Source organism: Cheilinus undulatus, linkage group 11 (genome assembly GCF_018320785.1).
Source record: "Cheilinus undulatus linkage group 11, ASM1832078v1, whole genome shotgun sequence".
Lineage (NCBI taxonomy): Eukaryota > Metazoa > Chordata > Actinopteri > Labriformes > Labridae > Cheilinus > Cheilinus undulatus.
In genome coordinates, this window is record NC_054875.1 from 4,451,127 (window position 1) to 4,472,470 (window position 21,344).

General features: G+C 40.9%; 1 protein-coding gene across 1 annotated transcript; it reads left to right on the top strand.

Moving 5' to 3' along the window:
- Positions 1-3,337: 3,337 nt before the first annotated feature.
- On the top strand, positions 3,338-21,153 carry LOC121517649 (voltage-gated potassium channel subunit beta-2-like). Its single transcript, XM_041799603.1, has 15 exons — positions 3,338-3,446; positions 3,780-4,114; positions 6,310-6,353; positions 6,694-6,731; positions 6,874-6,953; positions 8,816-8,860; positions 12,163-12,207; positions 12,362-12,405; positions 12,580-12,666; positions 12,954-13,039; positions 13,774-13,894; positions 14,051-14,145; positions 14,722-14,842; positions 20,039-20,127; positions 21,010-21,153. The coding sequence occupies exons 2-15, from the start codon at positions 3,780-3,782 to the stop codon at positions 21,097-21,099; spliced, it is 1,320 nt and encodes a 439-aa protein (XP_041655537.1). The 5' UTR covers positions 3,338-3,446; the 3' UTR covers positions 21,100-21,153.
- Positions 21,154-21,344: the final 191 nt, after the last annotated feature.

Here is a 21,344-nt window from a genome sequence, read left to right on the forward strand (position 1 = left end):
TTGAAAATTAAAAACTAAAATATCACATTGGCATAAGTATTCAGTCCCTTTGTAACAACATTGAAAATTTAGCTCAGGTTCCTCACATTTCTCTTCATCATAGCTGAGATGTTTCCACTCTTTGACTGAGGTGCACCTGTCCTGTGGTAAATTAACTTGATTGGACCTGATTTGGAAAGGTCCACACCCCTCTATAGAAGGCCTCACAGCTCACTGTGCTTTTAAGAGCAAGAACCAAGCCACGTGGTCAAAGGAGCCGCCTGTAGAGCTCAGAAGCAGCATTGTTGAAAGGCACGGATCTGGGGAAGGCTACGAAAACATTTCTGCTCCACTGAAGGTTCCCAAGAGCAAAGCAGCCTCCATCACTCATCACCTGTCCAATGCCATTCCAACAGTGAAGCATGGTGGTGGCAGCATCATGCTGTGGGGGTGTTTTTCAGCAGCAGGGGCTGATGGAAAGCTGAATGGAGTAAAGTGCAGAGAATTCCTCAATGAAGACCTGTTCCACATCGCTCAGGACCTCAGACTGGGCCAGAGGTTCACCTTCCAACATGGCTATGAGCCTCAGCACACACCCAAGACAACACAGGAAGCTTAGGGCTGACTCTGTGAATGTCCTAGAGTAGCCAAGCCAGAGCCCTGACTTGAACCCTATCAAACATCTCTGGAGAGACCTGAAAATGGCTGCCCAGCGACAGTCTCCATCCAACCTGACTGAGCTGGGGAGGATTTGGAAAGAAGGCAGAAACCAAATCCAGGTGTGCAAAGCTTGTTTATTCAGATATTCAGAAAGACTTGAGGCTGTAGTTGCTGCCCAAGGTGCTTTAACTAAATACTGAATAAAGGGTCTGAATACTTATGTCAATGTGATAACATAGTGTCAACAGAGGTCCAGCCAGTTGGTGCTAGTAGTCTCACTCTTAGTGAAACGGAGATCAGCGGAGTGCAGTGAATGTGTCTTAAGTAATTGTAGTATACAGACACCTGTGTCCGGAAGGTCCAGTCACTGGTTCATCAGTGTTCCTGGCTACCATTACACCATGAAGACAGAAGAACACTCTAAGCAACTCAGGGAAAAGGTTATTGAAAAGTCTAAGTCAGGGGATGGAGACAGAAACATTTCCAAATCTCTGAAAATCCCCCACAGTTCAGTTAAATCCATTATGAAGAAATGAAGGAAAATGTCACATGTGTAAACCTGCCTAGATCAGACCGTCCTCACAAACTGAGTGAGCGTGCAAGAAGGAGACTAGTGAGAGAGGACACCAAGACACCTATGACTACTCTGAAGGAGTTCCAAGCTTCAGCAGCTGAGATGGGAGAGACTCTGCAGACAACAACTGTTGGCCGGGTTCTTCACCAGTCAGAGCTTTATGGGAGAGTGGCAAAGAGAAAGACACTGTTGAAGAAAACTCAGATTCAATCTGGACTAGAGTTCACCAAAAGGCATGTGGGAGACTCCATGGTCAAGAGGAAGGAAGTCCTTTGGTCTGGTGTGACCAAAATGGAGCTTTTTGACCATCAGACAAACACGGCACATCACCACAAGTACACCATCCTATGAAGCACGATGGTGGCAGCATCATGCTGCGGGGATGCTTCTCAGCAACCAGATCTGGAAGGCTTGTAAATGTACGGCTTTGGAGAAGATTTATTTTCCAGCAAGCCAATGAGCGAAAGCATTCATCAAAAGCTACACAGAAATGGTTAAAAGATAACAAGGTGAATGTTCTGGAGTGCATTAAAAGGCCTTTCCCTGACCAATCCTTGCAAGCCTGATTAAGACCTACAACTAAGTCCAGCCACAAATTCTAAGGGGGTGAATACTTTTAAAAGCACTGTAACTAATTTTTTTTTTTTTTTGAGAAAAATAGTTATTTACAGAAGTCTTGTTTTCAGCACAAAGCCAAAAAGCCTCTTTATGCACAACAAAAGCTTAATACTGATGTAACATTTTTACATTTTTAATCAATAAAACTCAGTGAAGGGAAGAATGACATGAAATATAAATGCAGGATGAGATCCTCTCTTCACTAAATAGTATTTAGACAGTCCCTGACCATTATAAGACTCTTGTAAAGGCAGATAATGCAGCTATGAAGCAGCAGGAATATGTTTAAGCACATTACCCAGTTGAAATATATCTTCCTGAGACCATGCGTGCACATATAAGGCCACTGTAACATTTTGGCTTTTCTACAATGTAGTTATAAATTCTGCTATAACATTTGTATAAATAATAGACCAGAATTTCAATAAAGTTTTAGTCATTTGATTTGGATGTCTCTCAGGAGTTTGATTGGAAATTTGGGAAGGGAATTTCCTTCAAAACTTTTCCTGAATTTTCATGAAATTCATGAGATTTTGTTTGGACGTTTGGAGGATTTTGGGGGGAAATTTTCCACAGATTTAAGATGAAATTTATTTGCATTTTTTGGAGAATTTGATTAGAAATGTTAAGTGATATTTGTTTTGAAATTTAGGGGAATTTTCTTGAAATACGTTTAGGGATTTAATAGAATTTTTGGTGAAAATGTCACGTTTATCCCAAGGCTTTTTCCAGAAAGATTACATAAAATGTTCTGGGAATATTTGAGGACATTTTGGGATATTTTACCAGTAGTTTTACGGGGAGCTTATGTTTTTCAAGTTTTGGGAATTTAATTGGAAACTTGGGAAGGAAACTTCCTTCAAAATTGTCCCATATTTTCATGGAATTTTAGGGACTTTGTTTGGATGTTTTCTTTTTTTTTTTAATTCAGGAAAATTTCCATGGAATTCAGGTGCAATTTATGTGTAAATTTGGGGGAATTTTTTAAGTGAAATTTGCTTTGAAATTTCAGGTAATTTGCTTAAAAGTTTGCAGGAATTTCCATGAAATTTTTGGTGAAATTTTCAAGGGATTTTTGTTATCTTACATGAATTTCTAGTAATGTCTTGAAAAAACATATTCATATCATATTTTAGTCAAAACTACGTTCTGTTTACAGACAGTGCTTAGGTTTTTTTTCCTTATCAGGTCCTGCTGACCCTAAATGGGTGAGAAAAACTACTCGTGCATTGCAAAAGAAAGCTTGGGTCTCAGGAGGATATTCAAAGGATGCACCTTTATTGAACAGCTGTTGTAACAGAAACACCACTGACACACTTATCTGTATTAAATCAATACTATTAGAGATAGACTATCGTGCACAGAGTGTTTTTGTTTGCTCTTTTTTCTTTTTAAGCCAACACTATCAATGTTACGTTGCTTATTTGAGCCTGTTCTCACTATCTTTTTCCCTTTTCTGACACAATAACCAGAGAGACTAGACATGGGACTGTCACTTCTTATTAAGTTATCTCTTCTTTCAGTTCCTCCCTCAGCCAACACTGCTTTGTGTCCCCACGGTGAAATGTCCCCATGCATGCCACAAACCCACCGATGTCAGCCGGGCACCTAGTATGTGAGTACAGACCCTGCATCGTTCTAAACAGCGTTATCTCCGGCATGATTGCATGTTCATCTTTTAATCTGCACAGCCTAAAAAATAAAGCACATCAATACTTCACTCAGCCATTCATTATTCAGTGTTTGTACTTCAATAATGCAGACAGCTGAGACAGAGCAGCCAGCAGAAACACAGCTGTCATTATCTCACCAAATCATGGTGCACATGTCGAGGAGATTTACAGAAAAATCTGTAAGATCGCCATGAAGATGAGGAGAGAAATGTGGGATTTGTAGCCATGGATGTAAGATAAAATGCTTTTTTGTGACCAGATTTCGTCTCTTCCAGATGCCCAAACCCGGGGGCAGCAGCAGTGGGGCTCCCCCCGGGAGTCGAGAAAGCAGCGGGATATGTCGGAGCAGCAGCATCAGCAGTGGGTCTGCAGGAAAGATCATGTCCTTGTCGTCTATGAGTGAAAGTGTGAACAGCGGCCTGAGCTGTTTCCTTTCAGAACAAGCTCTGGAGCAGGAAGAACGTCAGCAGCGCAGCAGCCATCTAGCCGAGTTTCAGCGCCTCAGGGAGGTCCGAGCAGCTGCTCAGCTCAAAAACTTGGAGGATTTTCTCAGGATGAACCATGTTTCACTCAGAGACACCATGTCTTACTCCACAGGCATGGCTTACAGGTAAAATAAGGACATGGACACACTATCTAACACATACAGTAATGCAGAATTAATGTAATGAAGCAGCCATCCCCTCCCACATAGGAGCATGGCTGAGTAGTGTTTGGGTGGAATGTTGCAGAGCAGGGCAGACACCAATGCACCAGTATGTAGTGCTCAAAACATCTAAGGTCACTCCAGCTTAGGTCACTACGGTGTAGATCACTAGAGAGTAGGTCACAACAGTGAAGGTCACTGCAGCGTAGGTCACCACAGTGTAGATCACAACACAGTAATTCCATACAGTGTAGGTCACTGCAGTTTAGGTCATCCTAGCGTAGGTCACTATGGTGTAGGTCACTACAGCATAGATCACTGCAGCATTGATCACTACAGTGTAGGTCGCTACATTGTAGGTCATGGCAGGAGTGATCACTACAGTGTAGGTCACTCCAGCATAGATCGCTGCAGCATTGATCACTACAATGTAGGTCACTGCAGCATAGGTCACTACAGTGTAGGTCACTACAGTGTAGGTCGCTACAGTGTAGGTCACTACAGTGTAGGTCACTACAGCATAGGTCACTTCGTTGTAGGTCACTGCAGCATAGGTCACTACAGTGTAGGTCACTGCAGCGTAGGTCACCACAGTTTAGGTAACTGCAGCATAGGTCACTACAGTGTAGGTCACTGCAGCATTGATCACTACAGTGTAGTTCACTGCAGCATTGATCACTACAGTGTAGGTCACTACAGTGTAGGTCACTGCAGCATAGGTCACTACAGTGTAGGTCACTGCAGCATTGATCACTACAGTGTAGGTCACTACAGTGTAGGTCACTTCAGCATAGGTCACTACAGTGTAGGTCACTGCAGCGTAGGTCACCACAGTTTAGGTCACTGCAGCATAGGTCACTACAGTGTAGGTCACTGCAGCATTGATCACTACAGTGTAGGTCACTGCAGCATTGATCACTACAGTGTAGGTCACTGCAGCATAGGTCACTACAGTGTAGGTCACTACAGTGTAGGTCACTGCAGCATAGGTCACTACAGTGTAGGTCACTGCAGCGTAGGTCACCACAGTTTAGGTCACTGCAGCATAGGTCACTACAGTGTAGGTCACTGCAGCATTGATCACTACAGTGTAGGTCACTGCAGCATTGATCACTACAGTGTAGGTCACTGCAGCATAGGTCACTACAGTGTAGGTCACTACAGTGTAGGTCACTGCAGCATAGGTCACTACAGTGTAGGTCACTGCAGCGTAGGTCACCACAGTTTAGGTCACTGCAGCATTGATCACTACAGTGTAGGTCACTGCAGCATTGATCACTACAGTGTAGGTCACTGCAGCATAGGTCACTACAGTGTAGGTCACTACAGTGTAGGTCACTCCAGCATAGGTCACTACAGTGTAGGTCACTACAGCATAGGTCACTACAGTGTAGGTCGCTACAGTGTAGGTCACTACAGTGTAGGTCACACCAGCATAGGTCACTGCAGCATAGGTCACTACAGTGTAGGTCACTGCAGCCTTGATCACTACAGTGTAGGTCACTGCAGCATAGGTCACTACAGTGTAGGTCACTGCAGCATAGGTCACTACATTGTAGGTCACTGCAGCATAGGTCACTACAGTGTAGGTCACTGCAGCATAGGTCACTACAGTGTAGGTCACTGCAGCATAGGTCACTACAGTGTAGGTCACTGCAGCATAATTCACATTTTATCACCATCTCCATCATATTGTTAAATTTTACAACTTTGCATCTAAAATTGTTCGTGTCATTTTGTCTTTGCTGACTTTAGACAGACGTGGGGAATCGTGCACTATTTTCTTACAGTGTATGTCAGGCTTTAAGTAGACAGCTTATTCCTGACCAGAAGAGTTGGCTCTACACGTTGAGTCACGCATATAGCATAAAGAAAGTGCTATATTTACTGTATGTTTTGGGTGTTTTATAAAGATTTTCTCTTTGGTCGTGAGTCAGCGCTGTTGCCTCACAGCAAGAAGGTTCCTGGTTTGCTGCCTGGTCAGGAACCTTTCTGTGCTGAGTTTGCATGTTCTTCCTGTGCATACATTGGTTCTTTTCCAGTTCTAGCTTTAGAAAAACCTTCTCACAACATGAAACACTAAAGAGAAGAAAGCAAACTGAAATGTGACATGTACCGTACATATCAGACTCGTTCTCTGTGTTCTGTTTTTCTCACAGGAATTTGGGAAAGTCTGGACTTAGAGTGTCCTGTCTTGGATTAGGTAAGTGTGGCATACATCACCTGTAAGCTCACCTGAAATGACCTCTGACCTCTCTAAGTGCTGTTCACTTTATCCAAAGCTGGCAGCATGAACACGTTCATTTATTATTCAGACAGTTTAACAGACACTAGAAATGTGCAGGCTGAACTGAGAAGGAAGAATTTGACCTTTAGAGTATTTTTTCTGTGCTGTAAATTTGTGGTTTCATTCTAACATGTGAGCTCACATATATCAGACTACCCCTGCATTAGTCGCTGCCACAGTTGGGACACCCTAGTGTAAAAATCAGGAAGTTTTAAAGGATGCACACTCATACTAACAGTGATAACTGTCTGTGCAGGGACGTGGGTTACCTTCGGAGGACAGGTATCAAATGAGGTAAGAGCAAACACCTTCTAGATCGAGTATAGCCAGGTGAAGTGCCATCATTTCTTCATGTGCTGACCAGAGATGTTTAAAACTGTAGGGAACAAGAACCTCAAGCTTCACACTGATTATTTTAATCTTTTATGAACTAAAGGTGGCGGAGGAGCTGGTGACTTTGGCGTACGAAAGTGGAATCAATCTGTTTGACACCGCTGAAGTCTATACAGCTGGAAAGTGAGTATGAGTTCAGTTATTATACACTGAATACACCTGAAATTTTTACTTTACCCCAATGTTTGCCTTAATAAGCTACACTATATGGACAAAAGTATTCAGACGCCTGACCATTACACCAACAGGGACTGTAATGACATTGTATTCAAATCCATGTTCTTGCAGCTCTAACAGTCTCCACTCTTCTCGGATGGCTTTCCTGGAGTTTTTGGAGTGTTTCTGTGGGAATTTGTGCCCATTTGTTCTGGAGAGCATTTATGAGGTCAGGCACTGTTGGACCAGAAAGCCTGGCTTGCTATCTCCATTCCAGTTCACCCCAAAGGTGCCGGATGGGGTTGAGGTCAGGGCTCTGTGAGAACTCACCAAACCGTGTCTTTATAGTACTTCTTCGCGCTCTGGGGCACAGTCATGTTGGAAGAGAAAAGGGTCTTCTCCAAACTGTTGCCACACAGTTGGAAGCATAGCTCTGCCAGAGTGTCTCGGCATGCAGAAGGATTAAGTTTAGCCTTCACTGGAGATAAGAGGCCTAGCCCAAACCCTGAAAAACAGCCCCATACCATTATCCCTCCTCCACCAAATTTCACAGTCTGGCAGGTAATGCTCTCTGGAGCAGCCAAACCAAGACTCACCCATCAAACTGCCAAACAAACACACAAAGCTTGATCATCCCTCCACAGAACATGTTTCCTCTGCTCCACAGTCCAGTGTTAGTGTGCTTTACATCACTCCATCTGATGCTTGGTATTGGACTTGGCAATGTGAGGTTTGCATGTAGCTGCTCTGCCATTGAAACCTATTCATGAAGACTTTTATGCATGATGTAACTTAGCAGTAATCAACCCTGCTCTGTGATTTTACATGCTCTTCTGCTTCATTGCTGAGTTGCTGTCATTCCTAAACACTTCCACTTTTGAAAAATATCATTTCAACTGACTGTGGAATATCCTAACCCGACACACCAGATGGATTTGTTTCACACATTCATCTGAAAAACCTTCAATACTAAGCGTTTGGGAAAGGGCAGAGCCTTTGAAAAAATCTCGGAGTGTGACTGGATGAACGCTCTGTCTGTCACATCTCTACGGGCCAATCGGAGCAGCAAAACACGTGATGTAGCCGTGACCGAGGTGCTCAGCTACCGAGGAATAAGCAGACCATGGTGACTGTAGACATGTCAGTACATGACTTTTGTGGTTTTTGAAAAGAAAACAACTCACTGCTGTTCTTTGTTCTTCTTTTAACAAAGAAATGTCGTCAAGTTCTGATGAAACTGACGCCTTAGCAGCATCCACGCTAATCTCTTCTGCCATAATTGCACCAGCCTCTTGTTGCTGCTTGCTTATGTCACAACTCCACTGCTCCTGAAAGTACTGCCCCTTGATGCTGATTGGTCCTGTCACTTTCTAACGGGCCCAGACAGTTCAGATGGGAGCTTTGCAAGATGGATTCACCAGTGAGAAACACAGAAAAGGGCCAACCCATCTGCTTTGCAAGGCTAGGAATATCCAGAAACTTAATGAACTGTCTTATTGCTAAGGTGGCATCCATCGCAGTACCAAGAAGTCGTTGAACTCTTCAGAACGACCAATGTAGGATTGTAAATGTTTGTCAACGGAGACTGCCTGGCTAGGTGCTTGATTTGAAACACCTGTTTTAACAGGTCTGATTGAAACACCTGAAATCAATAATTAACAGGTGTGGCCAAATACTTTTGTCCATATAGTGTAACTCAGGCCTGGATAACATTCTTTTTTTTTTCTTAAAAATAGATGTTATATTGTCTAATGGTTGTAAAAGGAGTAACATTTAAAAAAACTACATTTATGTGTATCAGTATGAATTATTTCTGTCTCCATCTGCAGAGCTGAAATCGTCTTGGGGAACATCATAAAGAAAAAAGGATGGAGGTAAAGTTTTCTAATATGTTGTTGTGTTTATGTAGATATGTGGTCTTAAAACTAGCTCCATATTTAGATTAAAACTCTGACCCATAACTTTGTCCACCCTGATATCAGTTTTTATTCTGGCCTCTGTGTAGTGAAGCCATATCATAGAGATGTGTTATGTTTAGGCCAGTGGTTTTCAAACTTCTTTCACCCAAGGCACACCTAAGGTTAAGCTAAAATCTCAAGGCACACCATATTCATATCAATACAAAATAGACTTTTTAAATAATGTAACAGTCAAGGTGGCCCATAAGGGGAGATAAAGGGGAGAGGTTTGTGGGGCCCAGACAATTGGGGGTGGCAAAAGTGGGCAAAAGGTGCCTGAAAGGTGGCAAAAATTGGTTAAAGTGATGATAAAACATGGAAAAATTGGGTAAAAAGTGGCAAGACAAAGTCAAAAATGGTTAACAATCCGCATAAGGGGCCAAAAAATTGGTTAACAGTGGCAAAACATGTTAAAAGTGTCAAAAAGGTGGCAAAAATGGCTTACAAGTGGCCAAAAGGGTTAAATTTTGTAAAAAGGTGGTTAAAATGGTTTAAAAGTGATTAAAAAAATGGGCAAAATTAGGCAAAAATGTGGCCAAACAAAGGCAAAGTGAGTGAAAATTAGCAAGAAGGTGGAAAAAATGGGCTGAAAGTGTCAAAAAGATGACAAAATAGGTTACGAGTGGCAGAAAAGTGGCAAAAAAGGGTCAAAGTTGCTAAAACGTGGTATAAAGTGATGAAAAAATTGGCAAAAATGTCCAAATAATAGCAAAAGTAGGCAAAAACCATCAAAAAGGTTAGCAATAATTAGTTAAATGTGGCAAAATGTTCCAAAACAGTTGCAAAAAAAATGGGTCAAAAGTATTTTTAAAAAGTTGCAAAATTGCAAAAAAGCAGCAAAAATGGTTTAAGTTGACAAAATTAGTGGCAAAGCAAGTAGAAAAATTGGTTAACTTGGTTAAAGTAGCATGAATAATGATAATTTTAACACCAATTTCAACTCAATAATAGCTTGCCAAATGAGGTAACTGTTAGCCAGGATGCTAGCACCAATGCTACTGATCCAACACACACACTCATCAATAAATCACATCTGGGGAGGGTCCATTCTCTGGGTTTTTTCAGGGGTCCAGCCAGATTCCCAAGGCACACCATTTAAGACCACTGGTTTAGGCTCCTCAGTCTCATAGCTCTGCCTTCCCTCGGTCGTAAATATGCTTTACTGTGATGATGTAAATAAAGGCTGCTCACAGTAGAGTTTGGCATTCAACATGTCATGTTTTCCATCATTTAAAATGTTTTAGCATAATTAATTCAGCAGTAAAACCCCAGTAGTGTAAAGTACAGTTCAGTAGATGATGTATTATTCATGCAGTGCTGTTGTTCCTGCAGAGAAGAAAAAGATTTCTTCTAAAGAAAGCAGAGAGGAAAAGAGAGAAACTCAGACAACATTCTGTGCAGAGGAAATCTGCGATTACTGATACAATACACAGTAAATTTAGCTGAGTAAATTCCACTCAATTTGAATACAATTTTACTCTGAAAAATGGAACATTTGGTCCCAGTTTATTTGGAGTAAAATTGACTCTGCTTGCAGAGTAATGTTTTCAGAGTTGTTTTTACTCTTAAAAGTATTTTTATTTAGCTCTAAATGATCATTATGTGCCCCATAATGAACAAATTAAAAACAACTCTACAGCAACTCTACTCACTACAGAGTAATACAGGCCATAGATTACTCATTATAGAGCTTTTTTCTCAATATAAAGTGCCATTTCATCCTTTCAGAGCTGTTTTTTATTCCTTTTAGAAATGTTCACGCCTTATGGTACAATTTCTGCTCCATTTAGAATTGTGTAACACTTATGTAGAACTGTATCTTACTCTAAATAGATGAATCTTCCTCTTTATAAAGGGCTACATTTTCCTCTTAATAGATAATTCAGCCTTTCGTACCTATAAAGGGCATGACAACAAAAGAGGTCTTTTTTTTGCTTATATATATTAGACATATTGTTCTTATATTACAGACACAATTGTGATGAACATGACAAGAATTCAGGAGCAGAGCACGAGATGAGGCAGTGAGGTTAAAGAAGTTTATTTGACAACGTCATTGCAAATGATGGTGAGCTGGCTGGTGGTTGGCAGAATCACGGCAGTGAGATGGAGACGCCGCAAAAAGAGAGGAAAAAATGGAGTTAGACAAGGCAAGAACTCACCCAATATCACTGGATTATATTAAAGAGGAGCCAGGTTACCTGATTAGAAGCTGTAGTACACAGGTGTCTGAAGGTTCATCACCAGGTGAGGCTGAGCTGCAGCTGGGACAGCTAACAAGCTGCAGACGTGACCGTCCATGAGTGACGCCAGCTGAGTGGTTAAAGATTTACTCCAGCAGAATTTACTCCAACTCTGGTGGTGGCTGGTAATAAATACACTCAAAAAAAAGAGTAAATTTTACGACTTTTGAGTAAAACATTTTTTTACTCTGGGAAAATTACTCCAGTGTAGATGTCCCTCATGGTCATTTAAAGTCAAACATTCAGCCAGAGAAAATCAGGAGAGTAGATTTTTGAGCATTTTTAGCAATGCTTTTGTTATCTCTGAGTTGATTTCCTGTTGTGCTGAGACCTTTTTAAAATGCCTCTATGACGAGGATGTGAGACTCAAAAAAGGCAGGAAAGAACAGATTTTTCTCATTTTTCTTTTACTGTTGAAAAGCAGGTTTCTGCTGAGTGGTCCTGTTTAGAATGGCTCAGTTCAGGGCTAACTAGGGCTGATAAACTAACATTTTACTGTTTTTTAAAATCTTTTTTATATCTTTCAATTTATTTAATAAAAAGAAAACTATGCCAGACAAATGCATGCTAATTAGATTTCCAAATGGATGATGGTAATGACGTACTTCTAGCTATCTTTGAGTTTTGACACTAAGCAGGAAGAGTCGGAGCGTTTAGGGAGGCAGCATTGCTCCATCCATGAAAGCCTGAGCTTTACTTTTCTCTTCTTTTTCTTTTTTCCTCTTTTTCTCTTCATTTTGTTTTTCTTTTCTCTTCTTTTTCTCTTTTCATTTTAACCTTAAATTTGGGAGCATGGTTTTTGCCCATCAACACATTAAAACAGAAACAAAACATTATAAAAAACAAGATATCATCTATAATATTCAAGATCTATTTAAATGTTTTCAGACTTTTATTTTAATGATTGCAGTTTTCATTTTTTTTGAAGGTTATCTACCAAAGCCTTATCCGTACATCTCTGTCTTTGTCTTGCAGGCGTTCCAGTTTAGTCATCACCACCAAAATCTTCTGGGGTGGAAAGTATGTTAATTGAACTTCAGACTCAATTTCTCTATCTCTTTTTTCTCCTTGTTTATCGCTTTCTTTTATGAAAATGAATAAGTGTAGCCTAAACTGGCCTGTAAGAGTCAGCACAGTAGCGGTGTTAACAAGCAGGAAACTTCCTGTTTTTCAGAGCAGAAATGGAGAGAGGATTGTCTAGAAAACACATCATTGAAGGTAAGATGTTTAGTAAGCTTCATGAATGAGATTAGCAGTTTACCATGACAACTATATTGCATGTGCTCCTTTGGAAAAAAACAGAAACAAGATTTCTGCAGCAGTTTAGTCAACATAATACCAGGAGGCCTGTAAGTGATAAAATAATGAGAATGTATTCATCCTTATAAACAGGTCTAAGAGCTTCACTAGAGAGACTTCAGCTGGATTACATAGACGTGGTTTTTGCAAACCGACCCGATCCAAATACACCAATAGAAGGTGAGATTTAAACACACTGTACTGTTTAATCTTTGTATAATGAATCAGCAAGATGCTTACCATAGGTCTTTATTACCATGAAGGTGTGATAAAAGGATGCCGATATTTCAGTTACGAGGGATTCATGAACCACGCCATAGACTGAGTACAGAGCGTATAAAGGACCAGTGACAGTTTTTAAGGATACATTTCCCCTTCTATTTCATGCATCTGTCAGTTTCTGTTGTGTTTAACATGTTTGGATTGAGATTGGTTACAACTGTTGCTCATTTGGTTCGTTTTGGTAGAGACGGTGAGGGCGATGACCCACGTGATCAACCAGGGGATGGCCATGTACTGGGGGACGTCCCGATGGACCTCCATGGAGATCATGGTGAGTTCACCAAAACATCACCAATTATCCTAGAGAACATTTCATGGGCTAGTTTGGGTCCTTGTTTTCAAGGTTTGACCCAGTTCCAGAGTCGGTGTAAAACTAGGTTCAGTGGTTCTCAACTGGTCTAGCGTCAGGACAAACCACGACCCAAATTTCTTACATTTTTCAATCATGAAAATGTTTTTAATGAAAAATGGTGCAGTTTGGACTTGAAAAACCTATTTCTGGGTCCTGCCAGTTGAGAACCAGTGGTCTAAACCAGTGTTACAGTGAAAAGTGGCAAAAACGGCTTGAAGTAGCAGTAAATAAATGTTAAAGGTGGCAAAAACGGTCAAAGAGCAGCAAAAATGAGTGAAAATGGGGGGGACGTGGAAAAAGGGTCAGAGAGTAGCCAAAATGGGAGAGAAGTGACAAAAAAATGAGTTACAGATGGAAAAAAATGGTCCAAAAGTGGCAAAAAAATGAGAGAAAAGTTACTAAAATGGGCAAAAAGCAGCTAGTAGTGGCAAAAAGGGCAAAAAATTAAGAAACGAGTGGTATTTAATGGCAAAAGATAGCTTAAATTGACAAAAATGGTGAAAAAGGGCAAAACTTTGACGGGGAAAGGGATGTCTAGGCTGCCACCATGACTCAGCCCTGTAAATCAAAAGAACCTTCTGGGTGGATGTGGGGCCGCAGAAGTCTTGCATGCTGCTCTGTTGTTCAGAAACTGTTCCCTGTGTCGGCTGTAGGAGGCGTACTCTGTGGCACGACAATTCAACCAGATCCCACCGATCTGTGAGCAGGCAGAGTACCACATGTTCCAGAGGGAGAAGGTGGAAGTACAGCTCCCTGACCTCTACCACAAGATAGGTAAGAAGTCACGAAAATCAGGACAACCCTAAAAAGAACTAATAGTTGCAACAGAGGAATGCATTTTCACTGAAGACATTTCATCTCATTTATGTTATAGCTGTTAACACTTTCAAAATAGAAATCTGCTTCTTTTTGTCGTTTTTTTGCGTGCAGGTATTGGAGCGATGACGTGGTCTCCTCTTGCATGTGGTATCATCTCAGGAAAGTATAGCAATGGGATCCCACAAAATTCACGAGCCTCTCTAAAGGTAATATTGATTAAAATTCAAGTCTGATGTGTGGCTCCTTCCTCGTCATTCAACGCTTTCTCTTCCTGGTTTCCAACCTTACCACAGCCCTTTCAAATAGAAGCATAAAGGCCCAAATCTTAAAAAAAACTGTCTTCTTTTTCATACATTTCCCTGCAGTAACAATCCTACAAGCATCATAGCCACAATTAAAGGCAAAACTTGGCAGTTAAACTTTATAGTTTTAAACATACGTGCTCCTTTATACATTAGTTTGCAGCAAAACAGCCCCAGAGTTACAGTAATGTCAACTCAGAATTCACAAGACTAGACATACAATTTTCAATGACAAATCTCATGAGTTTAAAGTAAAACATGTACAATTAGAAAAACTCAAGGACGTATTTATTTCAATCCATCTAGGGACAAGTTCCCCCTTATATTTATGACTAACAGTGTCATGGAATATTTGAGTGCTGTGCTTTTCTTACATGCAGTAGCCCCTTATTCCCATCACAGTCTCTATGTGGTTCAAAAGCAGAATCCCTGCCCTGATTTTGGCCTCTTTACTTGGCTCTTTCCTGCTCTGTCTTCCAGGGTTATCAGTGGATGAAGGATAAGATCCTGAGTGAGGAGGGACACCGTCAGCAGGTGAAGCTAAAAGAGCTGCAGGCGGTTGCTGAACGGCTCGGCTGCACCCTGCCCCAGCTGGCTATAGGTAAAAACATGAGCTCCATCAGATTAAAATGACAGTCTAGTCAGAAAACTTCACTCCAGTGTAAGACCAGTAGCAGCTGGGCACAGTTTCTTACAGATGCACCATCTGTAAATGCAGGCATATATTTATTACAGCTGTTTTAAATGGAGGAAGTCTGGTCTGCTGCTCTGATTCATTTTTGTATGTGCTTCTGTTTTTCCTCTAATTTTGCACAAATGTCTCAGTTCATGGGACACAGCTCTCTGCTGCCACCTGCTGGCATGTGGTTTGCAATGCCCAAGCTTTTTCTCAGTGCTTGTAAAGTTCCCGTCTCTTATATTGAAAAAGAATTGCATAACTTGTTATGAGAGTCAGTGAAAGATCTGTAGAGCAGACCTGGAATTAAAAACAGGAAGTAATTTAAAATGTACCACAGAATGTTTATATCTACATTTTAATGTGCATTACACATTTTACTATTGAAACGCATCATGCTTATTATATATTTTTAAAGATTTTTGCATGTTTACCATGGATGCACAACATTACTGGCATGATGATGGTACCGGCAGATATTAAAACAGTTCTCCTGATATTTACAGGAGATATATTGGCCTTTAATATTGGTAAAATATACAATTGTACCATCAGGTATGGATGGTTGCTACTCTCTCAGCGAGGCCCATGGTGAGCCCTGGATATTTGATTAGAGCTCCAAACATAAAACATCTACTGAACTGTCGACTTTACTGCTCCTCCCTCAGCTCCACTTCACTCAGCCTCTGTGCACAGGAGACTCTTGGTCTTTTTACATTAAAATAAGGCATTTATATACTGGTATCTGAGTCTTGAAATATCATCATATCAGATTTCAACAAATATCCAACATCATGCTTCCTATATTTCAAACATTTTAAGTCCGTCAACTGACTTCTGTCTTTGTAGTTGAGGAGAGTGATGGGGCAGTGCTCTGGCACCCTCTATAGACCAGCAGCCACCGCCTTAGACTAAACCAGGGGTGTCAAACTCAAGGCCCGGGGGCCAAATCTGGCCCATGGAACAGTTAAATCCAGCCCGCAAGATGATCTCATATTTCTGTTATAACCGGCCCATCAGTACGCAGATTGCCTCAAGTATAAAAATACAAACTTATGATAATTTAAGATATCCTTGTTAAGTCATAAAAGCTGAAAAAGTAAGGAGTAAAAATATTTAGATAAGTCAGGAATGTGGGAAGAGAAATTGATTTGTGTTTTAATTCCTTACATTTTTCAAGAGACCCGGACTATTCAAAAAGGACCGTTTACATCCCAATTTCTCTGGATCCCGCCTTCTTTCACACAACATAGAACTCACACTGGAATCTGCATGACAATATAGCCAATACAGCTCCCCCTCATCATCCACTGATGTTCCAATAGACTCAAATAATTCCTGTTCATTCCACATTCCAGTAATCATCAGCAGAGAGCAGCCTATCTGTAAAACCTCCCACAAATCTTCCATTAACTTTAATAATCTCAGATCTGTCCCTAAAACCCACTTACCACAAAATCCTACAGTTAATCAGCCCCCCCTTACCATAAACATGGCCCTCTTAAACGTCCGCTCTCTGCTGAACAAGACTTTTATTATAAATGACCTGATTTTAGAGCACAAACTTGACTGCTTATTTTTAACTGAAACATGGCTGGGTGCAGATGCACCAGTTGTTCTCACTGAGGCCTCCCCACCTGATTTTAACTTTGCATTTTCAACTAGGAGTGGTAAAAGGGGAGGTGGCACTGCTTCTATTAGTACAAACACTTTGCCAACCAAACCTATTTTATTTGAACATTACACAAGTTTTGAATACCACTCTATTGTTTTTAACAACCCTACAATTTTATGCGTGACAGTGTACAGACCACCAAAAAGGTGCAGTCTTTTTATCCCACAGTTTTCAGAGTTTTTATCAATTTTACACAACTCTTACAATATGATTATTTTAATCGGTGATTTTAACCTGCACATAGATAACATTTTAGACCCTGTTGCAAGTGAATTTTTGAATATTCTTAACTATATGGATTTTACTCAGCACGTCATGCAGCCAACTCACAACAGAGGACACACTCTGGACCTGGTCATCACCTATGGCCTGTCCACCAGTGTGTCGTCTGTTGTTGACTTGGCTGTCTCTGACCACTACTGTGTGTTTTTTAATATCACCGTTTTTATCCAGCGGGAGACCTCTGTGAGAACTGTGAGGAAGCGTCATCTGACCCCTGAAGTGGCTGCAAATTTTATTCAAGTTTTAGAAAAATATCCTCCAGTTGTTTTACCTGCCCCCTGTGATTTTATCGTTGATAATTTTACCAGTAGACTTCAATACGCACTTAATTCAGTTGCTCCACTTAAATTGAAAAAGGCTCGCCCTAAGCCTATAGCCCCATGGAGAAATGAAGTCAAAAAACTGAAAAGAAACTGCAGAGCGGCAGAAAGAAAATGGAGGAAAAGTAAAATAACAGTAAATTTTCAAATATACAATGAACATCTAAAAGCCTACAATTTTGCAGTCAGAAATGCCAGAAATTCATACTTTGCTAAAATAATCACAAACCATAAAAATAACCCAAAAGTTCTCTTCTCCACCATTGACCATCTTTTTAACCCTGATTTTATTCAACTTCAAATAACCCCCACAAACACTCTCTGTGAGGAGTTTGCAGCCCACTTCGGGGGAAAGATTGACACTATCAGATGTGATATTTTATCCAGCCGAACCTCTGCTTTTAACACGTCTGAGTTTTTATCTTTACCAGAGGAAACACTGGACAGTTTTGTCCTGGTTAATGCTGAGATGCTTGATGAAGTTTTCTCCTCAGTGAAGCCCACCACATGTCTTTTAGATCCAATTCCAACCTCATTTTTTAAGTCATTTTATGGATCTTTTAGAGATGAGCTTTTAAACATGATGAACTGTTCACTTCAGACGGGGGTCTTTCCCGCTGCCTTTAAAGCGGCAGTGGTGAGGCCTCTGTTGAAGAAGAGCAATTTAGATTTTAATGACTTTAACAATTACAGACCAGTGTCTAACTTACCATTTTTAAGTAAAATTTTAGAGAAACTTGTTTTTATTCAGCTGAATTATTTTTTAGACACACATGGTATTCATGAAGAATGTCAGTCTGGTTTTAGGGTAAACCACAGTACAGAGACGGCCTTGACAAAGATTTTAAATGATTTTAGATTAAATTATGATTCACAAAAGGTGACGGTGTTGGTTCTGCTGGATCTAAGTGCTGCCTTCGATACAGTAGACCACACTATTCTTTTAAATAGACTCAAACATCTGGTCGGCCTCTCTGGTACTGTACACAAATGGTTTACTTCCTACCTCACAGACAGAACATTCATGGTAAGTGTAGACACATGCTCCTCCAAAGTCCATAAAATCACATGTGGTGTGCCCCAGGGTTCGATTTTAGGTCCTGTGCTTTTTAACCTGTACATGCTCCCTCTTGGCGGTGTCATCAGGAGACATGGAATCAACTTCCACAGTTATGCTGATGATACACAGCTTTACATCTCCATGTCTCCTGATGACACCAGGCCAATGGATGCTCTTTTTAACTGCATTTTAGATATCAAATCCTGGATGGCAGAAAACTTTCTCCAGCTTAACCAGGACAAAACTGAGGTTTTAGCCATTGGTCCTGAGGCCTTGAGAGAGAAAATTTTACCCAAACTACAAGCACTGTCTTTTAATCCATCATCACAAGTGAAAAACCTGGGTGTAATTTTTGACTCTGAGCTGACTTTTATTCCACACATTAAGAATGTAACAAAAATAGGTTTTTATCATCTAAAGAACATCGCCAGAGTCCGCCCCATTCTCTCTCAAGCCAACACGGAGACGCTGATGCATGCTTTTATCACTAGTCGTATAGACTACTGTAATGCCCTGCTCTCTGGTCTTCCCAAAAAGAATATTTCAGGTCTACAGTTGCTCCAAAATTCAGCAGCACGTGTCCTGACTAGGACCAGAGGGCGGGCCCACATTACACCGGTTTTAGAATCACTGCATTGGCTCCCCGTGTGTTTTAGGATCAATTTTAAAGCTCTTTTACTGGTTTTTAAATGTCTTAATGGTCTTGGGCCTTCTTATCTTTCAGAACTGCTTTTACCTTATGAACCCTCGCGGACCCTGCGCTCCTCTGGCAGCAGGCTCTTAGTCATTCCCAAAGTCAGGACACACACTCATGGCGAGGCGTCTTTCCAGCACTACGGCCCTCGTCTATGGAACAGCCTGCCAGAGGAGCTCAGGGCCGCAGAGAACGCGTTCATGTTTTTAAGAGCAGGCTCAAGACACACCTTTTAGCTTAGCTTTTGATTAATATTTATCTATTTCATTTATGATATTTATTTATTTTAGGCCTTCAATCTGTATTTATTTATGAATTTTATTCTTTCCTACCTTAATTTCTTAGTTATGCTATTTTATATTTTAGTTCTTAGGTTTTATTTGTACTGAGGTTTTACTTATTTTTATCCTTTTATCATTTTTAGGATCTCCAGTGTTTCCTCTGGGGGAGCCCTCTGCACCGGGAGCGGTGGTCGGCTATGGCTGCAGGGGTCTGTCTCGTGGGTTCCTGGTGGAGGTTTGGTGTCTCTGCCTCATCCCTCCTCTGGGTCCTGCGTCGGTGTCCTGTAGCTGTGGGTGACTCGCTGCTCCTGGTGCAGACGGCCCCTCTGATGGCGCTTTCTCAACTGGTTCATCTGTACTCAGCCTCTTGTACTCAGCCTAATGTCCACTATTTTTGTGTGTGTTTGTGAAACAGTGTGTGTGAGTGGGTGTAAGTGGGTGCACATGTAACTGTTGTCTGTAGGGTGGTTGCGGGTGTGTGGGTGTGAGGGAATGACTCTAATTGTCTATATTACGCAAAAGGTGGGGGTGGGTGGGTTTGAGGGAATGTTTTTAATTTGTCCATGTACAGCACTTTGAGTTACATGTCATGTATGAAAAGCGCTTTATAAATAAAGTTTGATTGATTGATTGATTGAATTTCACATTTTCAATTTAACATCTCACAATTAGGACTCAAACTTAGGATTTTGACTTTTTATTTCATACTTTGAGCATTTCAACTCATTATTCTGACTTCTCCTGTAATATTTTTCACTTTTAAAAAGTTAAGTAAGGGTTAAGGGTTTTAAGTATCTTTTCTTCCACAGCCTGGTGTCTGAGGAACGAGGCGGTAAACTCCGTCCTGCTGGGAGCCTCCAGATTAGAGCAGCTTGTGGAGAATATCAGAGCAGTACAGGTCAGAGGATTTGTGTATTTGGATTAGTCCACACAATGTTTTAGGTTGCTTTCACACCCAAAATCACTCAGTACAGGTCAAATAAACTAAGCCTCTCTCAGCAAACGTGCAGTTCAAAAGTTGCTGCATTTTTCATGCAAGACAAAGCAGGAATATTTTGGGTTTTTTTTTTTCCTGCAGTAGGAAGAAGATTTCAGTCCGGTGTAAGGCCAATTTGATCAGTGGTTGTTTCCTGTTGAAGGACAGCTAAACGCTTCACCAAAAGAGCCTTCTTCTCTATGGTTTTGGGGAGTAGAACTGTGAAAGCAGACACAGGAATGGTGTGAAACTGCTGGTATGCCATTTTGAGCTGTTTTGAGGTGAAGGTTGGAGCCAAAAAATACAGGAGCCAAATTGGCGTCCCAGCCCACCACCAGACAGACAGATAGATAGTTGCTTAACCAGAATGCAGGGGCTTGTCTTCTGTCTTAAATATCCTTGGATTTTGATGAGTCAGGCCTGAACTCACTAAAAGCTCATCATGCTCAGCTCTGGTTAGCCTCAAATAGCTGTAAGCTGAAGTTTAGTTCCTCCACACGGTCCCCTGAGAGGGCGTTGACTTCATCAGACTACATGGACCTCAGGATGGTGTTATGTAATGGTTTATTCTGTCAGTGACTCAAATTAAAGAGGACTCTGCATGGAACTGAATTCACAATAAAGCCCACAATCAGCAGATTCTTTCTATAAATACGTGTTGGTTTGGTTATTTTGGACATGAGAGCAGAAACAACCACAACAGCATGCCTCTAATATATTTGAAGTGAAAGCAGTGATTGATCTACAGATAATCATTTAGAAAGCTTAAGAAATAGCAGTAATCTTCATCTTGTTCTTCCACAGGTTCTTCCAAAGTTAACCCTTTCAATCATATCTGAGGTGGACAACCTTTTGGGAAACAAGCCCTACAGTAAAAAGGACTTCAGATCCTAGAAGAAGACCAGATGAATAATCACACCACCCTCTGTTCGTCAAAAAGAAGCCTTTGAATGAGAGAGAGCATGGTGCAGCTAACAGTAAAAAAAAAACACAGGAAAACGTGCCATTTAAAATTTCACTAAGTCGATGCACTTTCAGTCCAGTTTCTTGATCATATTTGCACTAAAAGCCACTAGAATATTAAGTTTTATAATATGCAATACTCATTATTGTAGCCTAAACATTGCCATCAATAAAGA

What these genes read in the sequence shown, in the direction of transcription:
- LOC121517649 (XM_041799603.1), top strand. Translation starts at nt 3,780, where the DNA reads ATGCCCAAACCCGGGGGCAGCAGCAGTGGGGCTCCCCCCGGGAGTCGA. An exon ending in AAAATCTTCTGGGGTGGAAA is followed by an intron (nt 12,208 to 12,361) that starts GTATGTTAATTG and finishes CCTGTTTTTCAG; the next exon opens with AGCAGAAATGGAGAGAGGAT. An exon ending in GGACCTCCATGGAGATCATG is followed by an intron (nt 13,040 to 13,773) that starts GTGAGTTCACCA and finishes TGTCGGCTGTAG; the next exon opens with GAGGCGTACTCTGTGGCACG.